The sequence below is a fragment of the Bombus affinis genome, chromosome 12, assembly GCF_024516045.1.
Source record: "Bombus affinis isolate iyBomAffi1 chromosome 12, iyBomAffi1.2, whole genome shotgun sequence".
Classification (NCBI taxonomy): Eukaryota; Metazoa; Arthropoda; class Insecta; order Hymenoptera; family Apidae; genus Bombus; species Bombus affinis.
The window spans coordinates 7,719,794-7,745,561 of NC_066355.1; the positions used below are offsets into that span (position 1 = coordinate 7,719,794).

Sequence of the window (25,768 nt, forward strand, 5' to 3'; positions counted from 1 at the left end):
GCGCGCAAATGAGGTGGAAAAGATAAAGGCCGTGGCGGGCGATCATTAACATGCGCGCTCCGCTTTCGAGGAGCCGCTGGAGGGTGACTCGGTGGTAGGTTTAGCTCCGCGAGTTTTAGGTGTGCACGCTTCTATGTGTCTGTCTCTCTTTGCAGTCTATATAAACAGAAGGAAAAAATGTATATAGGTAGATGGCATTATGTACCGATCCACGATGGTACAGAGGTATTCGTGAACACGCACGGACAGAGAGTATCGCATCTGCGCCTGTATATGTGTGTATATGTATATATCTATTTATTATATAACCGTGCTCCCATGTACTATCTCTGGGTGACAGGGCGAGGAGAAGAAGATGGGAAGATAGAAAAAAGAAAGGAAAGACAGGGACGTAGAGAGGAAGAGGAAGGCTAGGGGTGGTGGAAACTCGCGAGGAGATGCCAACCTAATGGCGGCAGCAATTAACAACAAACACCGCTCATTAATCGCGAGAGAGTCCTCGTTCCTCTCTATCTTCCTTCATCTTTCCTTATCTTTCTCCATCCGTTACTCGGAAATCTATCTCGCTTCTTCGAATCGGGCTCGTTCGGTTGTCTTGTATTTTTTATCTCTCTCCAGCATGGCTGTGCGGTTCGCTTCTTTCCCCGGGAGCATCGCTTACCCCTTTCACCCTTCAGCGAGCCTTCCAACCGTCCGCGAAGTTTCCTATTAAAAGGGAAGGTATGATAATAACGCCGCGGCTCTCGACGCGGTCTTTTCACTCGAACGACCAGCAGGTTGTTGTAGGTATTTCCGCGCGCGCATGTATGTGTGTGTGTATGTGTGTATGCCAGGGAGGGGCGTTACTTTTACGAGGATACGCGCCTCGTTTATCCACCAAGGGATGACGGGGTAAGTCTTTGCTACTCGCCGTAACAATTGGTCAAAACGAAGTTAAGAGACGCCAACGTTTCACTTTACTTCGGAGAATTGTCAGGGAGCGCTGCCCTCTTATTCGAAGGACCGATATTCGGAGAAGACGAAATTGAGTAAAATTATTTTTCTTGGCGAAGCGAAACCTCGGATTCGCTTCATTCTTCGATCGTCAGAACGCGGGGTGGAAACACGATCGAATTCGTTCGAGTGGACTCGATCGGGCATACGGAGTAAAACCTTGGACGGCAGGAAAAAAAGGCTGGAGATGGTCGAAAAAAAAGGAAAAAGGACCGACTTATCGAACGTTTTAATGGCCGGGTAAAAATCAACGGTCACTGAAAGGCAGGATAATTTTCATCCGCGCGTGACGGAGAAAGAGTTCATCGTCGACCGTTTCCGTTTTTTCTCGTGTTCGGCCGCCTCCTTTTTACGAAATATTCGTGGGGGAGCCGGCGGACGTTAGCACGAGAAGAGTGGAAGGCAAAGCGACGACGAAGAAAGCCAGAAGACGAGCCGAAGCTACCGATCCAGGCGCGAAAGAGGAACAGAAGGCAAGAGAGCAAACTGCGACAGGACATGCGAGCAGCAAAGATGAATCCTGATCACGCACCTTCCCCGTGTCCCTCTCGTTCGTACGCTGCCGGCAGTGCTCTCGTTCCTTCGTATCTTCGATAATTGGAAATCAGCCTGAATATAAATAAACCTCGACGAACCCTCTCGGTTTCTCTTCTCTCGTTCCATCTTTCGCGTGCATTCTTTTCTCGAAAAGGTGCTTCTTCATTTGCATAATGGTTTCTCGTTGGTGAGTGCGCGCCAGCGACAGAGGGACAGAGAACGAAGAATTCGGTTCCTTTCGAGCTGAGAAAAAGGGTCAGTCGGTATCTAGAAAGTTGTTACCTCAGAATTTCTTAGCTGTCTCTTTCCTGCCAGCGTTTCACTTTGGTCGACGGTTAAACGGCGTTAATAACTCAGCGGGTGCGACCGACAGCCGATTCAATTAGCCTATCAAACATACTTTGCAATCGGAAATTGATTAATTCCCAATTAGAACGCGCGAAGAAGAATAGTGGCCTGTGCTACTCGTTTCTGCGAGAGTGTTACGTCGCTTCTTATCGATCCACCGCTTATTACCGGTACTTTCGTCTCCTTCCCGCAGCCACTTTTCGTTACATCGCGCCTCGCTCGAGCAACAGAAAGAGAGAAAAAGACAGCCGGAACGGCAATTCCACGCTACATCTTGTAAATTGCTGCGATTTAATTACTCGGTGACACTCGGTGCCGCGTCACCGGTCACGGGTTAATTATCGCGTTAACAAGGCTCGATATTAACGCGTTCGCCACGGGGATGAGTTCAGGCTTTTATTTATTTTTTCTTTCCCGGCCTGAAGCTGCTTGCAGCCGCGTCTCCTTCGCGAACGAGTCGTTAACGCGAAGAAATCTCTCAAGGACCTAGACTTCTGGTTAAGGGATATCCTCCCGCCGTTGCAAAACGGTCCAGTCGCACTGTGAAAACGTGGTTCTGCTCGCGGCCGACGAGTGTCGGAGCATTTAATGAGGAAGGCAAGTGTCTTAAAGATGGTATTCAAGGGAGCTGGTTGGAAAAGACGAGGAACATCCGGGGGAGCCTGAAAAATGGTCAGGAACGCGGAGATTACACCGGCGAACGACGAAGAAACTTTGAAAAGCGTGGTTCTTTTGATTTTCCTAACATTTTTCCACGGACGATTCGCGACTGCTACGGTAGGGACACAGTCGTTGCGCATCTGCTGACAAATTATGTGGAAAAGCGCATAAAAAGGACGCGAGACGACACCATTCAGCGGGACCGCTTGAATATGCAAACATGGCGGCCAGAGAGATCGTTTAATGAGTTTCACGGTGCGAAACACGCGCGGGAAACGAACGCGATTTAAGTGAACCGAGCCACTGTGCGTCGTATTTAATCGTTTTATTTCACCACCAGAGACGGTGGTGAACTATGCTAAAAAATCTAACCCGACTCTCATCGCGCCTCGCCGAAATTTTTGCTAAAATTTATTCGTCACGTTCGCCGTTCATTATCATATCGTGAATTTCCTGAAACTTTGATAATCCATCAGAATTTTTATCACTTCCGAAAATCCACATTTTATAATTCCTTTTCGACGTTACTTTTGCAAGATTTCCTACTAAAAAATTTCGTTTGTCTCGCATCTAAGAGAAGACTAAAATTAGTCGATTAATAGGAAAGTTGAGTGACTGATTCGTGCATCCTGACGCTACAATCTCGATAATTCGTTAGAATTTTCGTATCATCGAAAGATCGATTTTCCACGATGTACTTGATCACCTTTCCAAATGTTTCTTGGTAGAAAAATTTCCAACCATCGTGTTCGCCACCTATCTCTTATTGTAATTTAAATTCCACGCTATAATTCGCTAGAATTTTCCTGTCGTCTAAAGATCGATTTTCTACGGTACACGTTCCTCCTTCCCTTAAAAACCTTCTTAAATAACTATGTTTCATTTTCGTTTCAGCGCGTTTTGCATTCAGAAGGAGATTAAACGGTAGGAGAGCGCGTGTCCCCGTCACAAAGGCTTTTTCGTTGAACGGATTCACGCATCCCGAGTAATCGTTCTAGAAGCTTGCGGGTTTCTAGCGGGTCTAGGAGCAGGTATGTAACGTTGTAATTTCAGATAAGCGTGTCCCAGGAGACACGCATTGTGTCGGTGACCGGCTGCTCTCCAGCTTCCTTTGACGCGGAGCGCGTGTCGCAGGATGTTCTCGTGTGTACGCATACACGCACGTTCAGCTCCCCCTCGTTCATTACGTGGAGAATCGCGATATCTCGACGGTACGACACCCTTTCTCTGTCGAGATTTTCGGGGCTGCAAGGATCCTTGCACTTTGACGCTCGTTGCTTACGTTTATTATTACGATGCAATTGGTTACGTCGTAATTTACGACGATACGCCACTCGTGTCGCACGCATTGTTTCCTCCGCTTAATTAACGGCATAATTAACGCGACCGCGATAAGTGCGACGAAGAAAGGCTTTTTTATTTTCGGTCGAACGTCCCGTATTTATTTCGTGAATTCCTCGCGAAGGAAATCTTTGTCCCACTCGCTCGTCTTGCTATCGCAGAAGAGAAACGCTTGTTTTTTTTTCAATGGGAAAAATTAACAGAATACAGATCGTATTCGAACGACTCGTTATAGGGAGAGCTAATGGTTTTCATTATCGCTGGCTGGTAGTCATTCGCGGCTCGACATCGACAAAAAGAGTAGGTGAATTCACCCTAAATGCTTGACAGGGGCAAGGGGGAAACAGAGGGAGACAGAGAAAATGACGAACCGATGATCTTCCCTAGGGACGCCCACATGGGGACACAGCAGAATGGGATTCTTAATTAATCTTTGCATTTCCATTAGGATTTACGTTATTGCTTCGGCTGTCCACCAAATAGGTTCTTCAACGACAGGGAGATAAAGCGTGCTGCGTGTTGATACCGTGCTTCTGATTCGATTCGTTCCTCTTTATACGTATATTTTTCGATACGATCGTGCATTTCAAAAAGAAAAAAGAATTACGTATATACCGGCGTCATTGTGGTATCGTTACAATATTAAATATCTCGGAGGGTTTGTCTGGCAGTATTTTCAGAAAAGAACACAAGTAGCATCTGTTATTCGGTATCAATTGACGAACCACTTAACATCCATAACGTGTGTAGAGTGCTTGACTTTTACATGGGTTTCGGTGGGCGGCGTGTGGGCGAGCTCCATAAGCTCTTTACTTATGCATTCTCTGCTTAACGTGACGAGAAAATTAATGCATACGCGTTATATTAGATCTTGAAAACACCAGTGCCTCCTCCCATCTGGAGCAAACATTCGAGCACGAGATCTCGAGTTATGAAATTCCGCGAAATTTCTCCGCTTTGGCCACGCGTACGTCGCTATTACACGCGTTGTTCATAAAGTTCAGAAGATTTACAAAAAATTACCTGAACTTGAACAATCGTCAGAAAATTATATTGAAACGTTTGAGAAGTACTCGCGTACCCCGGTAACTGTTTGTTAAGTATTTCAAGGTAAATGATCTCGTTTTATACGAAAGAAAAATTATTCGATTATCCGAGAAATTCGATTACCCAAACGGTGCGTTACGATCAATTCGCATAATCGAGGTTTTACTTAGAACTAGAATCGAAATGATTACGTTTGTTAAGAGCAGTATCAAAGTTGCTAAATGTTTCTGGTAAATCGGCATGTGGGTCCGAGTATCTCGAACGGGGCGTAACCAACCGGTCGTTTAACCAGGAACATAATTAAGAGGACCTCCCATCCTCTTCTTTTTTATCCCGCGGGGCTGGAATGTGGGGCGTGAATTATCTTGTGATGTTGCTCGATAAATTTCACCTCGTTGATTACACCAAAGCACATTCACTTCTGCGACGAAAGAAAAGTTTACTCAACGAATTGGTCTTGTAGTGGCGGAAATAAAAAGGAAGAGAAGGTGGAGCTGGCGGATAGATGGGAAGAAAATCGCGCGAAAAGCACGACGTACGAACATAATATGCATTCAACCGTTCGAGAACGAGCAGCTACCTTTTTCAGCGAGCCGCCTCTGTTTACAAATTCGCAGCGAAGGATCTTTGTTCGAAACCAGTAGTCGGTGTCGAAACTTTATTCGACAATGACACGTGCAATATTCCGCGTGTCTTTTCTTTCCAGACTAACGTATGCTAGAGTTGTTTGACTCGGCTCGTCTTAAAATTCGAGCTTCACCTTCGCTCGGATATTTTATATATTTTGCATATTCTGTACGTTATGTGCATGTTCGTATCTTTCAGTGTCGCGTAAGAAAACTGTAAGAAAAAATTGCGGATTCTTTTCGATAGTGGACGATAATTTCAAAGTGATTGCGTCTATGCAAATAATTACGGTAATACAACTAGGAAATACGTTTGGCTTCTTAGCTTTTGACGAGTAGAGGTAATGTCCTGAGAAAAAGCCATGACTGTCGATCCAAATATATATTCGAAAGGTAAATCGCACAACAATTGTTCATCAGTGAATTTGACGAATTATAAGTTGCTTGTTGCTTGACCGAAATATCCTACTGATTATTAATCCTATTTGAATACTGTAAGAAGTAGCACACGCTTATATTGTCTTTGCGTCACATTTTAACCCTTCTATAGCTGTAATATCTTCTTGCTCGATTAGCAGTTTTCGTCTTTAAACCGTGCTTTTCATTAGAATTGCCGAATTCCATCGTACAAGTTGCGTTGGTCGAAAGTTGGTCAGAGTCTTATTAACTTTGCGTCGTTAAGATCGGGACGAGAAACGAAATGGAGGAATACAGAGTGTTCGTTATTTCATTATGCCAAAAAGCGGCTGGCTTGGCGCAATATATTACGAGTCTTAACGCACCTGCAGGAGTGTAAGCGAAGTCGTAGGCGATGCTGGCAAAGTGTGAGGCCACGGGGCCACCTATGAGGACCTCTTCTCATATTTTTCTTTCCTCTGCTCGCACCAGGCCTCCAGGAATGCGGTCGAAAGGATTTTACTTTCTATTTTACCGCGACGTTTATCGATACTTATTTTAAGGACACCGACGCTCGCACTGGCCTCTCGGTAGTTTCTACCCCGATATTTGTAATTTCTGTATTTTAACACGTAACGCCCGTGAATCTGTAGTTAAAGCGTTGCTTTTAATTGGCGTAACAGAAATATATACAGATACAGCGAGCTGAAAATCCACGTAATATAAATAAAAATATTCAGAATCCGAATTGCGGATCATAGGTAAAAAAAACACGTCGAACTACATCATCTGCATCTTGCAGAAAAATAATTTTAAAATTGAATACGTTTTTACGCAATCTCGCATTAAAATTGCCTCTTCGTTTCATTTTTACGACAAAATACGTGCTTTTGTCACTCTCCTAAATATTAAAAAAGTATCAGTTGTACAAAGTAATATTAATTACGTTAAACTGAGGTGTTTCGTTAATTGACTTATATCCAGCAGCGCCAATATTACCATGACGTAACAATTTCAAACCTCCGATAGCGATTCGTGTGGTCCACTGTCGGTCGAGAACGACGAAAATGGTGGCCTGGAAGTACGTACGACATAGATCCGCAGAGGAAAAGCTTGAACGAGATCAAAACCAGCGGTATCGACGAAGAAAGCTCCCATAAACAGGGGTGTTTTAGAATTCGAACGGTGCACAGGGTTGGGTAGCAAACAACCATCAGACGTGCCACCCTTCTTGCAATACGACCACTTCGGCGGCTCCCCGCATTTCATCCTCGAGAGGAATTTGGCCTCAAATTAAAAGATCTCAGCCCAAGCCCCGAATGAAATCTCGTCGCACGAGGGGCAGATACGTTCCCGAACTACGACCTACTATAATCTATACACGGGGTGTCTAGAAAACTTGCAACGTCCATCGAACGAACGTGCGTAAAATTTCCTTCTCATTTTCCAAAATATTAATATCAAGCGTCTTATTATACTTTCTATTTGCAGAAGTCGTGTTAATTCCATTCCTTGGCCAGACTGCTTTAATGGAAAACACAATGGCAATGTGAATTCATTCGCGTTTCACAAACCCGTGAACACAAAGCGGCTACAAATGCTTCCCGCGATGAGAAAGGTGTGGAGCAGCGAACGCTTCCCGCGACAGTTTTAATCTGACGTTCATTCGGATTTTCCGGGAACTTGCGTGGCTTCCGTGAAAGCATATTTCGTACACACCCTGTGGATGAGAGGAGCGCGTACCAGAGACCGACTATCAGGCGTATTCACGGGCTTAATGCTACCAATATCCCAAAATTAAAACGCGCCGGTGGCCCCGCAAATCATTCGCGCAACAACGTGTACAGCGAACAAAAGTAACTATGCAATCGGGAGAAGCAAAATGGAAGGAAAGTGGCCGAATCTCTTTTCCGCTCGCGTAACATTCTTGTCTTCGAAAATGCCACTCTTTCTTTCGTTTTTCGATCTTCCTCGCTTCGTCGAAGAACATCAGCCAAGGTATTTTCGTCGAAAAAATACGACTTTCTTAATCTACACCTTTCATCTGCTGAAGTTGACCGATGTAGCCGCCTGTAAGTTTCATCGTGTCTGAAAATCCGGTTTCCGATTAAGTCGTCTTCATTAGGCAACTTGTCATATCGAGTTGCTTGCATAGTCCTCTACGGTTACTTTATCATCGTTTCAAATAGACGAGCATCCATAAGAAAATAATATTCGCCCTACTTTCGAGAAACTTATATTTGCGAATCTTATCTTTGGTTGTTGAAAAGGTTCTTTCTCTGTGCTCTTCGTCCATTGATCTATCCGAAAATTCATACAACGCGCTGAACGATACAACAGGTTCCCTCGCTATTATTATTAGAGAATCGAAGTTAGAGGACTCTGTGTATACTTTATTTGTCCGTGATTGCATGCGAAAAATTTAATTACCCTTGTAACGGGGTGAGTACAAACCAAGTCAGATGGTATTAGCGTCCAGCCACGGCTGGTGGATTCGCGATGCTAAATAACGAAATCTCGAAGGGTAAACGAGTTCGTTTGGACCCTAGTCGCGGTCGGTGGAGAGCCTAAGAATTTCAATCTGCGGTCAGAAGGGTGGCAGCGATGAAGGGTGGATCGAGAGACAACTCCGTTCGTATGTCCCTTTAGGGGTGCGACGTGATTTCATTGCACCCTCCTGCATGGTCGCCAGGATCAACTTAAAAAATGATCCAACAGCCTCCACGAAACCGATCTGTCAATGCAAAAGCTAATCGAAAGATCAATCTTGCACGCTCCACTTGATCTTCTTCGACTCGTGATGAAGATAACGTATGATAAACTACGTTTCACCTAAATTGTCACTTACTTCTATCTTCTCTATTTTTTATCGCATTAATCGAAAACTACAGGAAAATAACATTAGAAGTCTATCTATGTTGATCGTTTTCTAATATCGATGCTACTGGATCGATGGTAGACGCGTGCATTCTTTTTAATCGAAAGGGACCTGTTTCCGTGTCGTTTCTGATATTATTTAATGAAACGCGCGTTGTAACGCGCAACGGCTGAAAATCCTGGGAAAATGACGCGACAGAAGGAAAAGAATGGCAGCCGACTTGGCTGGTCAGAACGATACGAGCTATCAGAGGCAGCCAACTGGCCTGTTGCACGGTGACAAGCTGCATTTGCATTTCCACTCTTTGTATCCGCCTACGCTAACTTTCAAATTCGTCTATTCAAACATTTTTGATAAAGTCGATGGTGAACAGAGCGCAGAGATTTTAACGCGGATCATGGAGAAAATAAAAGGTGAATTTCGAAACGCTATAGAACGACTAATTAGGACGAATGAACCGATCTGCTCTTCGGTATCTCTTTCACACTCTTTGCAATTGTTAATTGATTTTTTCATCTTCTTTCTAATTTATCGAAGAAACTTTTGAATTAACATCCGGTTCATCTAAGCGGTTCGAACGTCGCCAAGGGCTGAAAATCGCGTGACTACGTTTAACCACCGAATTCCCTGCCGGTGCAAAAGCAATGACCGAGGTGGAGACTCTCGCGTGTCACGAGAACGCTTCTGTTTAACCACGACATCCTTTCACACGTGAGTAAATAAATAAACGAACAAAGAATATGCGGTCGTTGCGACGCTATATGTTCGAGCTCGAGTCGTTTTTAACAAAATTCTGAAGCTTCGAAAGAATTTTTCTACCAAGCTAGATCGATCATCAGTTATCCTTTCCTTCCCTATTTCGTCACTGCTCGTTCTTCAAAGTTATTGTAACATTGCTCCAATTATTCCTTCTGTTATCTGCCACATTTTCTTGGCAGTTTATCATTTTATTTAAAAAATCAGACGAAAATCGTAGGATACGTCCTTTGAGCTATAGCTCGATACTAATTCCGCATTACATGCATATAGTAATTTACCTCTGCTTTTTTTGGTATTTGTATTTAATTAACTCTGCCGAAGTATGTTACTGATATAATTAGTATTGTTGCCATTATTTATATTGTTATTAATATACGATGAAAAAATAGGTAATTACAAAGGTGTTACAAAGGTGCGGAACAGAACATCGTTCTTAGTCTCGATGCTTTCAATAAGAATAATGATAACATGGAAGAAAGTTCGTAGAGTACTCGAGTCTAGAGCAAAGTTGTTAAAAATAAACAGAGTCGTTGGCGAACGCGAACAAGCTCGAGACATCCATTGCGAACCGATCCCCGATCCTTTTTATCATGTTCCACATCCTCGCCCTTTTCCTTGCGAACGCTGCGAGGCGATCCACCTTAATTAATGAGTTTATTGGAAACTCTCGCGATGTTGGTCTTGGACCACGGTAGCCCGGAGGGCAGAGCAGCAAGCAGCTCGAGACTATTCGCTCCGTCACTCCCCGCCATTTTAATTTCGCCAAGAAACTTTCTAATTACGAACTTTTCTGATTAATCACAGTAATTAATTAGTAACGTTCGCAAGAAGAGAGAAAATACGAACCTGCTGGATGTAGCAAACTGCCTCCAGTTTCATCGAGTAACGCGGCCTCTGCCACCACTCTTCTTCCTTCTTCCTCTTCCAGCTTCTTTCACAGATGTTCTCTTCCCGGATCGTTTCAGGATCTTTCAGCTCTGTTCCTCGTCCCGTTTCCCACGCGACTCCATTTTCGTTATTTTTCAACATTCCACGTTGCTGGTTTTTCGTATGATTCCTCTCGCTTCGATCGTCCCGAGGGCAGTTCGCAAACTTTCCCGAACTCTCGAGGATTTAATTCGTATCTTTCGCGGAATTTTTCCCAGTTCCTACGTCCAGGAATTAACGTACAAGTCACGGGTATCGATAACGCCGGCTGTAAATTACGACACGCCCAAGCAGGAACTTATATCGGTGAAACTTTCTAAAGAAGATTTTACAACGGCTATATTCGCCTCTTCTTCTGTTCTCCGATCGTCTTTTTTATTTAAAAGCGCACGCGTCTGAAGAAACAGGCGATAAGACGAAGCGTCAATGATTAATACCTAGAGGGCATCGGGTTCTCATCAGCGATGTAATTAATTCACGAAAATGTCCAGCTGTCTTATCTTCTGATGCTGTTCGTCGCAGTTTCTGCAGTTCCTCAAAGTTTCGTCGATTAACAGGTCTCAGCAGTTTTCGCTATCATTCGCCAAGTTTCCATGTCAGCCACGTCTGCTCCTCAACGTGCAAAAAGAACTTTGAGAAGCGTTGATCGTTGATTACTTCGACTCGTAATTATCATTGGAAAATGTCTGGGGGAAAACACGAAATCACAAAGTTTCCCTTCTGTCTGTTACTCGAACAGCACTTTCGCAATTGAAGCTTTTTTTTCAATATATTCGACGATTTATTCGTAGAAAATCCTTTCGAATAACAGGAGGTTACGTCGTGGATATTTCTTATCCTTTGCCTCTTCTCATTTTGTTTTCCTAATAAGATGTTTTGATTGGCTTACCTGCTTCGCACCTCGTGGCTGGCTCCGTGCGAAGTTTCAGCCAGGTAGCCGATGACTCCGCACGATCACTTGTACACTGCCTCTCGTAAACGAAATAAAATTCTTTGGACGCTTCGAATTACACGTCCAACTATTCTTTTTCATTTTTATGTAAAGAAATTGCATTAGCGCGTGTTTCATATCGCTTCGTAAAATAATTACCTTTATTGGAAAACAAAGACAAAGCTGGCGACACGCTAAATAAATTAACATAAAATTAAAATTCGAAAAACTCGAGTACCCATGGAAAGATCGTTTGACTTGATATTTTATATGATAACGAAGGTAAGAAGTTTCCATATATTAACAATTTCACTGTAAAATCTATGCAATGTAAGAATATCCCAGAGGATATCCCAAGTTAGGTCGGCGAAATGATCAGTTTAGCTTTAATTCGATCTGCGTTTCTAACGTCTTGGCTAACGATTTTTCTGCTCTCGCTGTCCTACCGTTCTATCGTAGTAAAATACGTTTACGAGATAATCAGGAACGTTTTAAAAGGGCTGGTTAATAAGACGTCAAAACATTGATGTCATCGAACGACACGAAAGAAAGTCGAAGAAAAAGAGCGTACTTCGCTGCAAGGGACATTAATTGTGTCTCCTCGTCTCGTGATCGTGCATTAATTGCGCGATAATCTTATTGACACACGAACGCTGTAAAGGGCGTTCTTCCTGAACGCTCCTCAGGTATCACGCTTACGACGTACGTTTTTCGAGTTCCTTCTCCTCTGCAGTCTCGAAGGAACCGAACTTCGTGCATGCCATACCTATCATTCGCTCTCCTCCTTCCTTTCCCGGTCGATCTTTCTCTTTCATCGCGCTTGGTCTCTGTTTCTCGACGTATCTCACGATCGTCGAGTCATCGTGTAATGACGTGCCGGCTGTCAGACCGCGAGGCGAGGCAGCACAATTCGAGCCACGAAACGATCGGTGCGCGGCATCGTCGAGAAGACAAGGGATGGAAACGCGGTCGTAGAGGAGGTGGAAAGGGGACCGAGAAAAAAACATTAGGGAGTTGAGAACGAAAAGCAAAGGAGTTAAGGGAAGCGTGAAATTTCATTTTGGAAATGTTATGTGACTCCACTGTTACATCTTTGCTTGCTACGAAACGATCCATTTAACAGCTTCTTCTCATTTCTGGCTAGTTTCTGTCAAAATATTTCTCCTTCAGTCGCAAAGTGATACGCGCTTATCACGTTTCTTTCTGTAGTCTTCGATTATCCATTCGAACGATAGTATTTATATTAAAATTAAAAATCACTCGTTTCATCGTATTCTCTTACGGATTCTTCTTTCAGAAAATTCCTCAATTTACGCGTACGTCTACCACGTGCTGCGAAGACTGTTACTGTTAACGAACTCGGGAAACTGTATTTCACGAACGTGTTCGCGAACGATATGCAAACAGATAGACCGTATCGAAGTCCACTGGGCTCGTTAATCTATTCCCTGCGACTTTGAGCTGCGCGAAGAGTTTCAATCGCGACTTCGTAGGATCTGGCGTGTGACTGATAATATTAGACGAAAGCAGGATTACGTATCAGGTGAACAGGTTTGGCGCGATAACGTGGCATAATTAACCGCGGCTGGGAAGGAGGACGAAAACACGTGAAACGGAGCGGATCTAATTTCGTCGAGGATTCTGACACCCAGACGGACATGAACGTGAGGTGAACGTTATAGGCGATATCCGTAATGGCGATGACGCGCGGACAATGGTGCGTGGACATAAATACCACGATCAGATCTCCGGACACGCCTCCGATTAAATTAGGAACGCTCCGAGTGGCAAAAAACGATTTAAGTGTTTAGACGCTCGAGTGGATCGTTCTCGGTTTAAGGACGCTTCAGTGTTACTGACGGTGCTGCGAGGCTGTCGAAATCATCATCGAACATTTTCGAAGAAAGTATTCCACTTATATTGATCGTTCTCAAGTCTGATCGCTGGCTGTTTGCTGCTGTGAGAGCATCCAAAAGCGAACCTCGCTAACTGGAATCACAGAAGGGAAAGGGCCGGAAGAAGAAAAGAAGAGAATTCATTTTGTTACGGCAAATTGTCGACAGTATTATTGGCAGATTGAATATTAGTCAGAAGACAAATTGGTCAATTCCATAAATTAAAAAGCAGAGGAAGATGATGGTACTGTTTTTCAAATTTATCTTTATTTCATTTGATAAGTGATTTTCCATTGATTCGATACCCATGAACGAGGATGTAAATGAATTATATTGGATGATACGCGATCACGCTCCGTTACCATGATCAAAATTCTAACGTCGCTAGAAGACGAGTCGAAATCTCGACCGTGTGCTTGTAAATACGCGCGTGATCTAATAACGAGATTATCTGAACATCGATAATGGAAGCAAGAAGTCAAAGCGAGTACTCGGAGCTTAAGAAAAGGCAGCGTGAAATAATCAGGCCTACTCGGCGTGTTTCTGGACGAAACAAGCTAGAAAACGAATAGGACCACGACGCGGTTACGTCGCGAGGCAAAGGACGGAGTGGAGGAGTCACGATAATTCGTGTGATCAAAGCGACCGACTCGTTGGCATCGTCTCACCTTTAATAAAGCTATCTGGCATCTCTAATATCTCTTCTCTGGTTGCCCCTCCAGATACAGCGAGGAGGCGCGGCGAAGAACGAAGGTGAACGATAACGACTACGAGGAAGACGAGGAACACGAGAAAGGACGTAGATGGAGAACGACTAAGAACAGATGGAGAGGAACGGGAAGAAGGACATCGACGTCGAAGGCTACGAGGAACTCGGAATAAGAGGGAAGAAAAGGAAAGAGATCTCGAGGTTCTTTGCTCTAGACACCTTTCCACAACGAGGCCTTGTTCACTTGGAGAAAAGACACGTCAGCCGTGTACGCACCTCGTCTCTTTGGGGCCATCGATACGACGACGTGGATCCCTTCTTTTCGTTCTCATGGTTACGTCTTTCTCGCTTTATTTCCTGAGTCTTACCTTATTATAGTTACCATTCGCAGCCGATGGTTATCGACGACCGCCGTCAATTAAGCAATTATCGACACCTTCGACTCGGTGCCAGTGAGGAACCAGCCTGATCACCGCGTTTGCTGGCTCATGGCCTCGAATATCAATGGTACGATCGATACACTGCGATCAGATCTCGTTGTTTGCTCTGTTTCGTATTCACGAAATTTTCATACGATACTAGCTGTGTCTATTTTTGGATAGGTTACTCGTAATTCTTGTTTTTGGCTATTGTCAAATAGAGAATTAAAGGTAAGGATTCTTGGTTTAAGAACGTCCCGGATGTGGATCGTTGAACCGATCGTAGCAAACATCGAGGCTCGTTCGTGTTGGTTCTGTTTTTCGTACACGTGGACTTTTCTTATAATTTTAGCGATGTCTATTTTAGAGTTGCTTCTCGATAACTCTTATCCTCGGCTACTGCCAATTAAGCAATTAATGTAGGGCTTCGTAGACCCTTGGAAAGTCTTCGGAGATAGTCTGCCGTAGACTCAAAGATACGGAAACGTTTCTATAGACTTAATTGACCGTGGCGAAGGAGCATCGTGCGAGCCATTAGCGAACTTATCGAAGTCCACCGGGGTAGTCCATCAACAAACTCGTTAAGTTGATTAACCTCCGATGCACCCCGTGACTTCTTGCACAGCTAATAAATGGGGGATGTGTAGATAAAACCGTGAAATATGGAGAGTTATTAATTTCACGGTTAACGATTGTCTGCGCCGGGTTAAAATAGATTACGCTGTGTGTTCGAAGAGTAGGCCGGTTGATCTTCTTATTTCCTTTGGTTTAACAAGTATAATCGTCGATATAGATTCAAATCTACGGTTTTCATACGATAGAAGATCATTTCTATTTTTATATTACAATTTTTCTTACAAAGATCCATTTCCAAATGTCCCATTAATGTCCCATAATCGATCCAGTCTGTTAATCGGTTTTAATAATCAAAGTCTCTCTGTTGTTCGCGGTTAAAGTATTTACAATCGAAATGGAACGCGTACGCGAAATTCGGAGAAATTTCGTTCAAATACAGTCATAGATTTCGCTGTCAGATATGGCGAATCGAACAACTATTAATAAACCAGTAGAAAGCAGCGGAACGAAGAAGCTCGAGAAATAAACGATTGGCGTACGGTTAATTGGTGCGACAGAATTTCCTTAAATCAAAAACTGTCATCGGTACGTATACACGTTTATATCAGATATCGATCTACCGTTATTTACGATGCTAACCGGATCGTGTCAACGTAACAGCTTCCAGGATACCGGTGTCCTGATCACGTTCCGCATGTCCCCCGCCGTGTTGTCCTTACAGGACGCGTTTACGCCGGCCGTACACGCATATATGCGTGTAGCAATTTACTGGCCGAAGAGGAGGCGTCGGGCTACATAAATCAGAAAGACAACGCGTCAGCTTATTAACCACCGACGATTTATTTCCGCCTGTTGGTACACGGACTTTCCACGCACTCATCCGCTTCGTTGCTGCACCGAAATGTTACGACAATATTGAAAAATTCCTAAGGAACAAGCGGCAGAGTAGTTGGTATCGGAATTCTTTGAAAATTACTTGGAAAAAACTCCGATGAAATAGGATTCTTTCTCTAAATTGAAAATACGTGATATCTTGCTTTGTTTCGCGATAAATATTTCGAGAAACGTTATGGAATTTCCTATTGTCAGCAGACAGCTTCCTTTCTGGTTTCCTCCTTATCTGTTCGAAACGACCAAACGGATGCGCGTGCATGTAAACGAATTCCAGACATAAATTTACCGACTTCCGCTCTCCATTCAGCTGCAAAGAACGCCGAGACATCGGTACATTCGACGATACTTCCGGCAATTCTTGGAAGCTGTCCCCCTTCTATGATAATGCTACCAATGTCAGGTGAAAAATAACATTTGCTCTGCGCGCTCCATGCATTTCTGTGTCTGTTTGATATCAATTTTATATCCAATTTATAGTCTGTATCGTGATATTTTCTCTTTACCTCCTTGTTATTGCATTATTGCATAGTTTAATGTACGATTATTAGACAAAAAAAAAAAGAAAGGAAAAAGGGATGAAAGTAAAAAAATATAAAACGAACGAGGCACAATCGGAACAGAATGCACCGTATCAGGAATGCCAGGAAATATGGCGAAGTTAATCGTGGCGGGGAGGGATCTGCTGCAATTAATCGAGGGAGGAGCACGTCGGATTTTAAGGACTCCTCCTGGTGCGTGAGGACCCACCGCGGGTTCCGTCTTCCGTTATTTATGTTGCTGGATCCAAGGAGCTCGGGGGGTCCAGGAATGTCCACCGTTCTTCCAAAATGCGATTCGACCGTGACTATTAATTATTTCTGACCCGCTCACGCCTAAGACAGTTCCGACACCGAGCTAGGCATCTTCGAATTACTAACTTACCTTGGAGAGAATATTTTCTCCTCTTCGAAAGACCTTCCTCCGGTTAAAGTCTTCAAAATCTTGGGAATTACAGCAAATGGTCGAGGCCAAAGGGATCTCGGGGAGAATAAATCAAGACCAAGCGTGTTTCGCCGATACTTTATTCACCCAACCGTCTCAATCTACGCAAAATCGCGATTTTTCCTCCGCCGTGCAGTCGTCTCTGTTTCACGAACGAGCGTCACGCTGCGCAAGAGACGCGGGCGTATATCTACGATCGCGTATATTCCAGTGGCATACGCGCACGCTTGGAATAATTAACGAGAAAACGTCAGAAAGGGGAAGAAGCCAGCAGGTAGAACAGAAATAAACCGTCAGAGGCACGTTCTCTCCGATTTTACCTGTTTCTTCTCCAATTTTCAATTTATTTTAACGCCATTCTCTCGAAAGATCCCAGTTGCTACTAGTTTTTTTCTTAAACGCGTCGTGGTCCTCGAATTTTTACGTTCTGACCTCACTCTTATTTTAACGAACAGAGAGATTCTCGATTTCTTTAAGAATTGCTTCTTGTCGATAGTCAACAATTCTTTCACGCTTATAAAATTTATTATGAACGAAAAAACGCGTCGGCCTTTTAAATAATCCAAAGAACGTCACAGAAAGATGACCGAGAACAAATTTCTCGGTCTGTTTCTTTTTTAAGTGTCGCTGTTTGGAATTGGCTTGGCGTCGCGTATCGAGAGAGTCGTTATCTCGACGAAAAAGTCGGCGAGATTCGCGAATGACGAGGGAAAACGGGAAAGACAATGCGAGAGGAAACGCGAACGAACGACAAAACAGCGTGGTAACATCACGATTTATCCTCGCACATGGTTGATTTATAACGATGCGTATAGTCACTACGGCACGACGTCTCGGGCCTCTCATTTGTACGTACTTTCTCTCATTTGCGGCCGCGGAACCCACCGAAAAGAAAAAGAAAAAAAAAGCGAGTGGAAGAGAGAAAGAGAAACGGACGAGTCGTGAGTGGCATATGAATTATTCAACCGGCAGCTCTCGTTTGCCGCGCCGTTGATAATGATAATCGTGGATCCCCCGGTAATGATAACTGTTCGTCGATCTCGTTCGTTGGACGGATCACAATAATAGCGACACTAATCACACGTTGATGGTCAAACACCGTTTGATTAATTCGTAAGACGTCCTTGGCCATCCGTATCAACTGCAACGTTGAAGAACGAATACACCGGATGTATCCTTGGCTTCGTTTTTTATTTCTCCGAATAGTAGGAATCCCAGGAAGAGATGTTTGGATGTTGATCACCGTACCTCTTCCACATGTATCGGTACCTGGAACAGACAATCACGATCTACGGTTGCAAACTTTAATTACTCTGTATCCTAATATTAGCTTGGTTCTATATTCTTTTTATTAGTTCGATGTATTTTAGAGAAGTTTACGTATAACCGATGTTATTAATATTTATTAAATACACAAAGGGGTTGAAATATTTATATATTTCAACATTTAATCGAAGAATCGAACGCGAAGAGAAGTTTCGACGTGGAATCGGGACAACATGTTTGAACTCTAAAATTGCTTTCCCATGAGAAGCGAGGAACGTGACTTATCGCGTGCTTCGCCTGCGATCTTCGTATAGCGAAATATCTGGTCTGCGAAGGGATGACAAAGTTTTAGTCAAAGTCTCGACGAAAATGGAAAAAAGTGGCTGCAATCAAAGCGGAAGAGGGGTGCAGGTAGATATGTAGAAAGTGATCTGCACCGCGACCACGTTGCACGGAGGAGCACGTCGCTGTAGGTAAAACGTACCTACGGCATCCTGCCCTCTCCCCCTTCCTTTTTCCTGCCCCTCCCGTGGATCTGACCCACCGACGGTGGCAGTAGCGGCGTGCATAACAGGGTGGACGTTTAACATATGACCGGCTACCAGTGTTATTAATGCGCCGGTAGCGTCGTGCTCGGTTTCTTCCGAGCCCACGTACGGTGCCTACGATCCCGTAGCCGGGTTGGGGCCACCCGCGGATCCTCCCTGCTCCACCAGGCCCCTCGATCGTGGACCCACAAGACCGAGTGGGGTAGCCGAGGAAACGGCACACACCTAGACGTAACACGACACTCGGAAACTGCACCGCGACCACGTCATCCTTCACTCATCCCTCAACGAGTTATGTCTTCCTGCTGGCGGCGAGTCTAATTAATATGTGTTTAGGCAGAGACAGTCTACCTGTCGGAAGGTACTAGCCAGCCGAGCGTTTTCAGATTCTACAGGATATCGGAAGATCGTACGTTGCATTCCTAAAAATTGATGATCGAATAATCGCCTGACGTTGGAAGAATCGACGGAAGAACCTTTTTCCGAGACTCGAGAAGGAGGAAGACGTTTCTCAATGTGTCTGTAGGGCGTTGATGATCGACATCGTCCTTTTCGCTCTTACGAATCGATATCGTCGAACCAGCGTCTTACGTACGGCGAATCGAATTAGTTAAGCGGCAAATAACCGAGACACGCTCAATTTTCTGAACACATCTTAATTTTAGTATCAGCGTCTAATTCTTCGGAAATCGAACGATCAATCTCGGGAGCGTTGATCCTGCGAGCGACTCGATCGACGAAAGAATCTCATATTGCGTTGTTCGAAGGAGCAAGACGTCTTCATCGAATATCGTTACACTGCCACTGAGCAAAAAGTCGAAAAGGGGGAGAAACACGAAAAATCGTAGAAAAGGAATAAAAAAGTCTTCGTGGGTGTGCCTATTTGTTTGAAGAGGGGCGCACGGTGATTCCCCGTGGCCGAAGGAAGCGTCCAGCGCGATCGTGCGAGCCTATAGGCAAATATCTCCCGCTCAGCCAGGACATTAGGAGTTCTCCTGCGTCCGGAGGATTATAAATCCTTAATACAGATCGGCACGCGATGCCCGGCTCGTTAGGGTGATGCATGGCCGACTCTGGTGTCCCGGGGTGTACGGTAGCCGGTACCAACACAGCCGTGGCTGAACATTCGAGAGGCTCGTTCCTGCGGGAATGGCTACACCCTCACACACCGGCAACCACCAGGTAATAATGAGAGATCAGAGATACGGCCCGATATTAATTGTGCGCATCGAGTGTGGCGGTGGTGTTGCTGCTGCTGCTGCTGCTGCCTTCGGACTCGGGGAGAGAACTGACTGCTACCGGCTTACACCGATCCTTCGATGCGATATGTGCGATATACGATACAGGACCGTGGTCCTGATCCTGCTGCTTCGTTCGCGAAAAGGCCATACACGCTCAAGCCTGCCTGGTCCACCGCCTCGTGGACAGTTTCATTGCGAATTTATTTCCACTTCTTTTCAGGATCTCTTTCTGGATAGGCAGCATCATGGCGGATTTTCAGATACAGCGATTGGTTTCTTAAGGCAGCGATTTCGACATCTCGAACGACAGATTAATCAAAGACAAAAGGATACAGTTTCGATCAATGATCGTTCTGTCTTTGTCGATTACAGGATCGATCAAGGATCGTATTTTGGAATTCTTCCGCGAATTTCTAGATTTCCTGTGCAACCATCTGGAGAACGTTCCACCGTTTGTTCCGCGAGAATACTTCCTCCCCTATCGACGCGGGCCTACTTTGAAGATACGATCTGGAAACAAATTACGATCGCTGCTCGCGCTGTCCTGCCGTTTGCTCGTCCTCCGCAGCTGGATCCGAATAATCGCCGCCCGTTAGCGGCCCGAATGAGATCGCGTCTTTTTAAATCGACGCGCGTATCGCTGTCCTTTTTCTCTATCCCCTCCACGTGGAAGGGGTCCAGGATTTATGTACCGGTAGTGTAATATGTAAGTTCCCTTGGAATTAACGTTCCACGCCTCGTACCAGTTTGCTTTGATAACGATCTGAGAAGAGGCTGGGGACCATCGCAACGAACTGTCTTCTTTTCCTTTAGCGTCATTGAATAAGCAAACGAGACGCAAAAATATTTCGCCTACATTAGGAACAAGTTAAAATAGGTAGGAAATAGCATGGGAAGAGAAGAAAATAAAGAAGAAAATGAAATGAGAGGGGAGGGGCAAAAAAACATGAGAAGTATGGAAAAGCGGAGCGACGTAGGACAAGAAAAAAGCAGAAAGTTTGAAAGAAGAAGAAAGAGGAGAAGGAATATGAAATTAGAGATACAAAGTTTACAGGTATTACGCGAATTATGTGAAACTTTTTCGGCCAATTTTCCTGAAATTTCGTACAATTCCACTCGCAACGCGAGGAATCGATCGAAACGCTCGATTCAGCTCCTGGAAAGTTTTCATCTTGTGAAACTAGTCTACCGCAGTACGCGCAGCCACAATTTCCAGGAGCGGAGCAAGTTAACCCGAGCACGGTGTAAACTGGTTTAAGCCAAAGCCAGCGGCCGCCAGAAGCGTAGTTTGGCAAAGCGCGACCCCCTTCGTAGCGTTCGTTGAAGTTACAGGAACGTCTCTTTCTCGTGAAACCGAGACGATTCTAATCCACGTGGCCAGAAAGGAACGTGAATCACGCGGGAACAAGAAAACGTATAGGGTTCCGTACAAAGTGGTGCAGGTGTATGTGCGCGTAGCTCTCTCGGACGGTCCGTCTCAATCCGGATTACGGTAACACCTGGCCATCCGCAATTTTATCATCCTCCGTCCCGGAAGGATTCCAATTTTCTTCTCCCGTTACGCCAGCCCTCTTATCCGAGCCTCGCTTTGCCTCGTCGACCGCTTCTCCTGCTCGCTTCTTTTTTTTTTCTTTTTCTCTCTCTCTCCGCCGTCTCTGGGAGACTCAATCTGTGTCTCATCGTGGATTATTGGGATTTCCTGCTGGGGGAGGGAGGAGGAACGAGGAGGAAGTTGGCTGGCTGCTTGCCTCGACCGTCTGCGCCAAGGGAATCGGTTAGGAGAAAAAGAGGAAGAAAGAACTGGTTGACCAGCGCGAGCCTTTAATTCTTTTGCTCGTGAACCGTTCGACGGCCATTCGCTTCCAGTCGAAATAAGGAGCTCCGCTGATCGGTGATTTCGTCGAATTGTCCTGGCTGACAATTTACGCTGGCGCACCCGTGCTCCGCTCCGGGTAAGTGGCACCGGGATCCTGGGATTTTTAAGTCTTCTTCATCCCCGTTGGCGTCTCCTTCCTCGAGGGACACGGAAGCGCGGATTGCAGGATTTTTAATTTCGTCTTGTTCTTTGGTGGTCCGGTCGGTGGTCTGATCGGTAATTGCGAGGAACTTTCTTGGAAATGGTGAGTCTGCGAGGAGGTTGATGTCCCTTCCACGTGCTCCATCCAACGTTTAAATACACGTGGTAAATGAAGAAGAGCTGAACTCGCAGCCAAGATAGAGAATTTAGAATTCATTCGAATTGCATCGATGATAAAACATACATCTCTTTGATTTTGTTCGCTTCTTTGCTGGTTCGAACGACGTCATCTTGCAAGCAGATTTATCGGAACTTTCTCGCGGTTGCGACTACCGATACAAATAATTCCGAGGACTATTGCTCGCTCCGTAAACCTTCGAAATGATCCTCTTACGTTCGAAGGGTCAGGCGGAGACGAAGTTCAAGAAGGTCGAAGACGATGGTATACCGCGATGCAGATAGCGAGCAGGGGGAAACGATTCGGCGGGACGCAAAAATAATGATTTGCCAACCACGAGATAATTAGCGTAAGCGGCTTACCACGACAGGATAGCGAGAACGAGAGGAAAGCAACGGTTCGCGTTAGGTTGATTCGCGGTTACATCAAAGGAGACCTTGAGCCACCGGCTCGTGCGGACGAACTTCTTTTTACCGTTTCGCGGGACACGAAATCGATCCGCGATGATTAATTTTCAATCGCGGCTTAATTACGACAGCCTACGCTAAGCACGATCGAGGAAGCGCCGTCGGAATGGTGAAAGGGCGATTTGCGCCGATAGAAAGAAGAAAAAGGAGAAGAGAAGAAGGCGAAGAAGGAGGAAGAGTAAAAAGAATGGAAAAGAAGGTGGAGGCCGTGTCCCTACGGTTCTCGAATAGAAGGGACATCCCTTCGTCGGCCTCTCTCCTCTTTCTCTGGCAGGATTGTGTCCAAGATGGAGGGGTCGCGAAGCCATGGAGGGCGGACGCGGGACACGATTGCCAGGAACACGTGATTAGATGGCCCTCCTTCCACATGATTCTCCAGATTGGACACCCCCTGTGTCGCAGAGGGACGTAAAAAAATGCAATCGGCTCTTACCGTAATGAAAAAGAACCGTCTCTGGGTAATTCGAATGAACGATGGCCCCGCTACCGTGTCCACGTACGTGTGCATCTCCTCTGTCTTCGTAAATGCGCTCTGTTTTTTACCGCGAGTGTGTTCGAGTCGAGGGTAAGGGCACGCTACTACCCCCTCGCGTTTGCCGCAATTGCAGCTGTCGCCTTTGAGGATATTTGCGACTCAATGCGCGAATCGAATGATTCCTATAATCCTTATAATCGCTGTCATTCTTAGAGCTTCGTCATTAGGTTATTCAGATGTATGCCTGTCGTAATACGTTATCGTATAGATATATTTCAGTTACCGTAAAATTACGGTTAAATTGACAAGGTGGGAAATAAGCGCAATAAGCTAAGCCTTTAATTATTATTAATTTCTCATTAATTTACACGCTATGGGAAAATTCGCATACTGTTACTAGGCATTAACCAAAGCATCCGAATATTAATGAGCGGCATTGTATCTAATTGTTTTCCATTATACCTAATGGTTTTCAATTACGTATCTATTATCGGCGAAATTGTTCGAGTGGGTGAAACACGCTGGAAATCTTTGTGTCTACAAAATGAAATGCGTAGTTTCGGGCATCCACACGACGAGAAACAAGATCCTATGCCAGCGAGGGCAAAAAGCCCATGATTCCTGTGATTCATGAGACTTTTTACGCTGGGTGGCCGAAATAATTCACCCTAATGCTCCTGCTAACTGCCTGCGGTCGCAGCGCGCGATTGTTTATTGCCAAAAAGCATCTCTTTAATATATATCATCGCCTCGCCGAGTGCTGGATCGTTCCATTGGAATAAAAAAGTGGTAAGAACAGAGCGGAGGTGCCGCGAAAACGAAACGAATGGATCGAGATTTTCTTCCTTTCTCTTTCTTTTTTCCGCCGAGTGAAATCCTCCTGGGTCCATAGACTTTTATTGCGTAAATAAATTCGGATAAAGTCGGGTATAACGCGAACAAAGGGGAGGTCGGCGCTTCTTCTGCTCGTCGAAATTGTCGAAGACGTGCTTTAATCGTGTCGCTAACTTCGCGCATCCGCGACATCGAGGGTTGCTACTCTTTGTGCGAAAGGTGAACTCGTTACGGAGGGGGTGAATGGGAACGTTCGAGATTAATGAATGTCGATCATATTTCGACTAGGTTCGCCGCTGTAGAACGCGTTTGATGGAGAGAAGGGTACAGTTTTTTTTCCCATTCGGTGTCGGTGCGACAGACCGTCGAGTATCAACAGTGATTGCAAAACGACCGCGCGGACAGGAGTGCCGTTAGACACGTGCATTAATAACACTCGACATTCGGTATTCTTCCAGCTCGCAGACTGGTTTCTCTATTTCTCTGTCCTCTGTCGGCCGGCAACTTCTCTGCGAGCCTCCAAACTGGAATTTGAATACAATTTTGCATGGCAAAACTGAATATTTTAAAGGAACTCGTTAATCTTGCGTACACTCTTGTTTGTAAGTATTAGGACACCTACTGGTTTCACGTGGGACGTGACGATTAATCTAGCGTATCAAGGGGACGATTAATCGATCAGAATTTCGTATTTCTACAAAGTCCAATATACCGATCTACGCTAAAATATTTGAACGTTCATAGAAAATTTTAATGAATATATTATATGGGTAATACGAAAGATTTTGAAATTTCATTTCCACTGTAACCAGACACGACAGTGACGATTGCGATAGTAAAATTTCAAAACCAACCTGAAAATTATATAGAAGTTACAAATTATTTATTGGAAGCTTATACTTCGCAGAATAGTTGAACAGTCAGTTATTCGTTACATTGGTAAATTACGATATTTAGCGACACCATCTTTACGTTCAATGTTTCTCAGATGATTTCACTTCTTAGAGGATTATTAATATAATCATTTTCTAATGATTTCTCTGCTTTACTTAAGCGTGATTTATGCGCCCCTTCTCTCTCTCTCTCTCCCTCTCTCTCTTTGGATATTTTCAGTCTTTAAAAAATCGGGTCTTCTTTCGGTTATGAAAATTTGATATTCCAAGCTTCTAGCTTGATAGAGAGCAAAGGTTAGCGAAAGAGGGTTCGGAGCAAAGCGAAACAGTAAAATTGACGCACGCGTGAGAGAGGTGTATTAATTAGTGGCGGAAGAGAAAATAGCGACCGAGGATGGGCCTCAGGGTTGAAATCGTTAACGAGGGTTTGCCTCGCGATTCTGGTTTAGCCTCGGCTCACCATGTCAATTCTAATTGCGTTTGACAGTAATTTGGCAAGGGAGAGAGGGTTGATTGACAAGCAGCTTCGCTCCGAGGCGTTCCTCTTGCGCTTTCTCCATTCATTTTTCACCTTTTTCGTCTACCGCAACAATACTTGCGCAACATGTAACGATATCGTGCGAATATGTACGCTGTATTTTGATATCCCCGATAAGTTTTCAGTTTCGCCAACGTTCATCAAGACTAATCGATACTTTCTCTATGCCCTTAATAAATTCTTCCACCGCGCATAAAATATACTCGTGTTACAAAATGTCCAGTTTCAAGTTCGTGGGATTAAATTTTCCATGGAGAATGTGAAACGCTATAAAACAAAAATTTATGTAACAAGAATTAATACGCGTTAATCCAACAAAAAATTTACCTCGTTAATCCATTTGCTACGTTTCAACACTTTCAGATAGAGTTGATATAATGCCGCCAATCTGCCT

At 44.6% G+C, this 25,768-nt stretch overlaps 1 protein-coding gene across 5 annotated transcripts in view; it reads right to left on the minus strand.

The window, feature by feature from the left end:
• Positions 1-16,980: 16,980 nt before the first annotated feature.
• The window catches only part of LOC126922562 (transcription factor Sox-2), a 359,193-nt gene continuing 350,405 nt past the window's right edge, over positions 16,981-25,768 (minus strand). For 4 of the 5 annotated variants that reach the window (XR_007712835.1, XR_007712832.1, XR_007712825.1 and 1 more), the window contains one exon: positions 16,981-18,186. Coding sequence is in view for 1 of the 5 variants with exons in the window: in XM_050735266.1 (XP_050591223.1) it covers positions 18,108-18,186 (79 nt within the window). In the remaining 4 variants the exon portion in view is untranslated. The remainder of the gene's footprint in view (positions 18,187-25,768) is intronic. The other variant, XR_007712829.1, reaches the window with a different exon arrangement.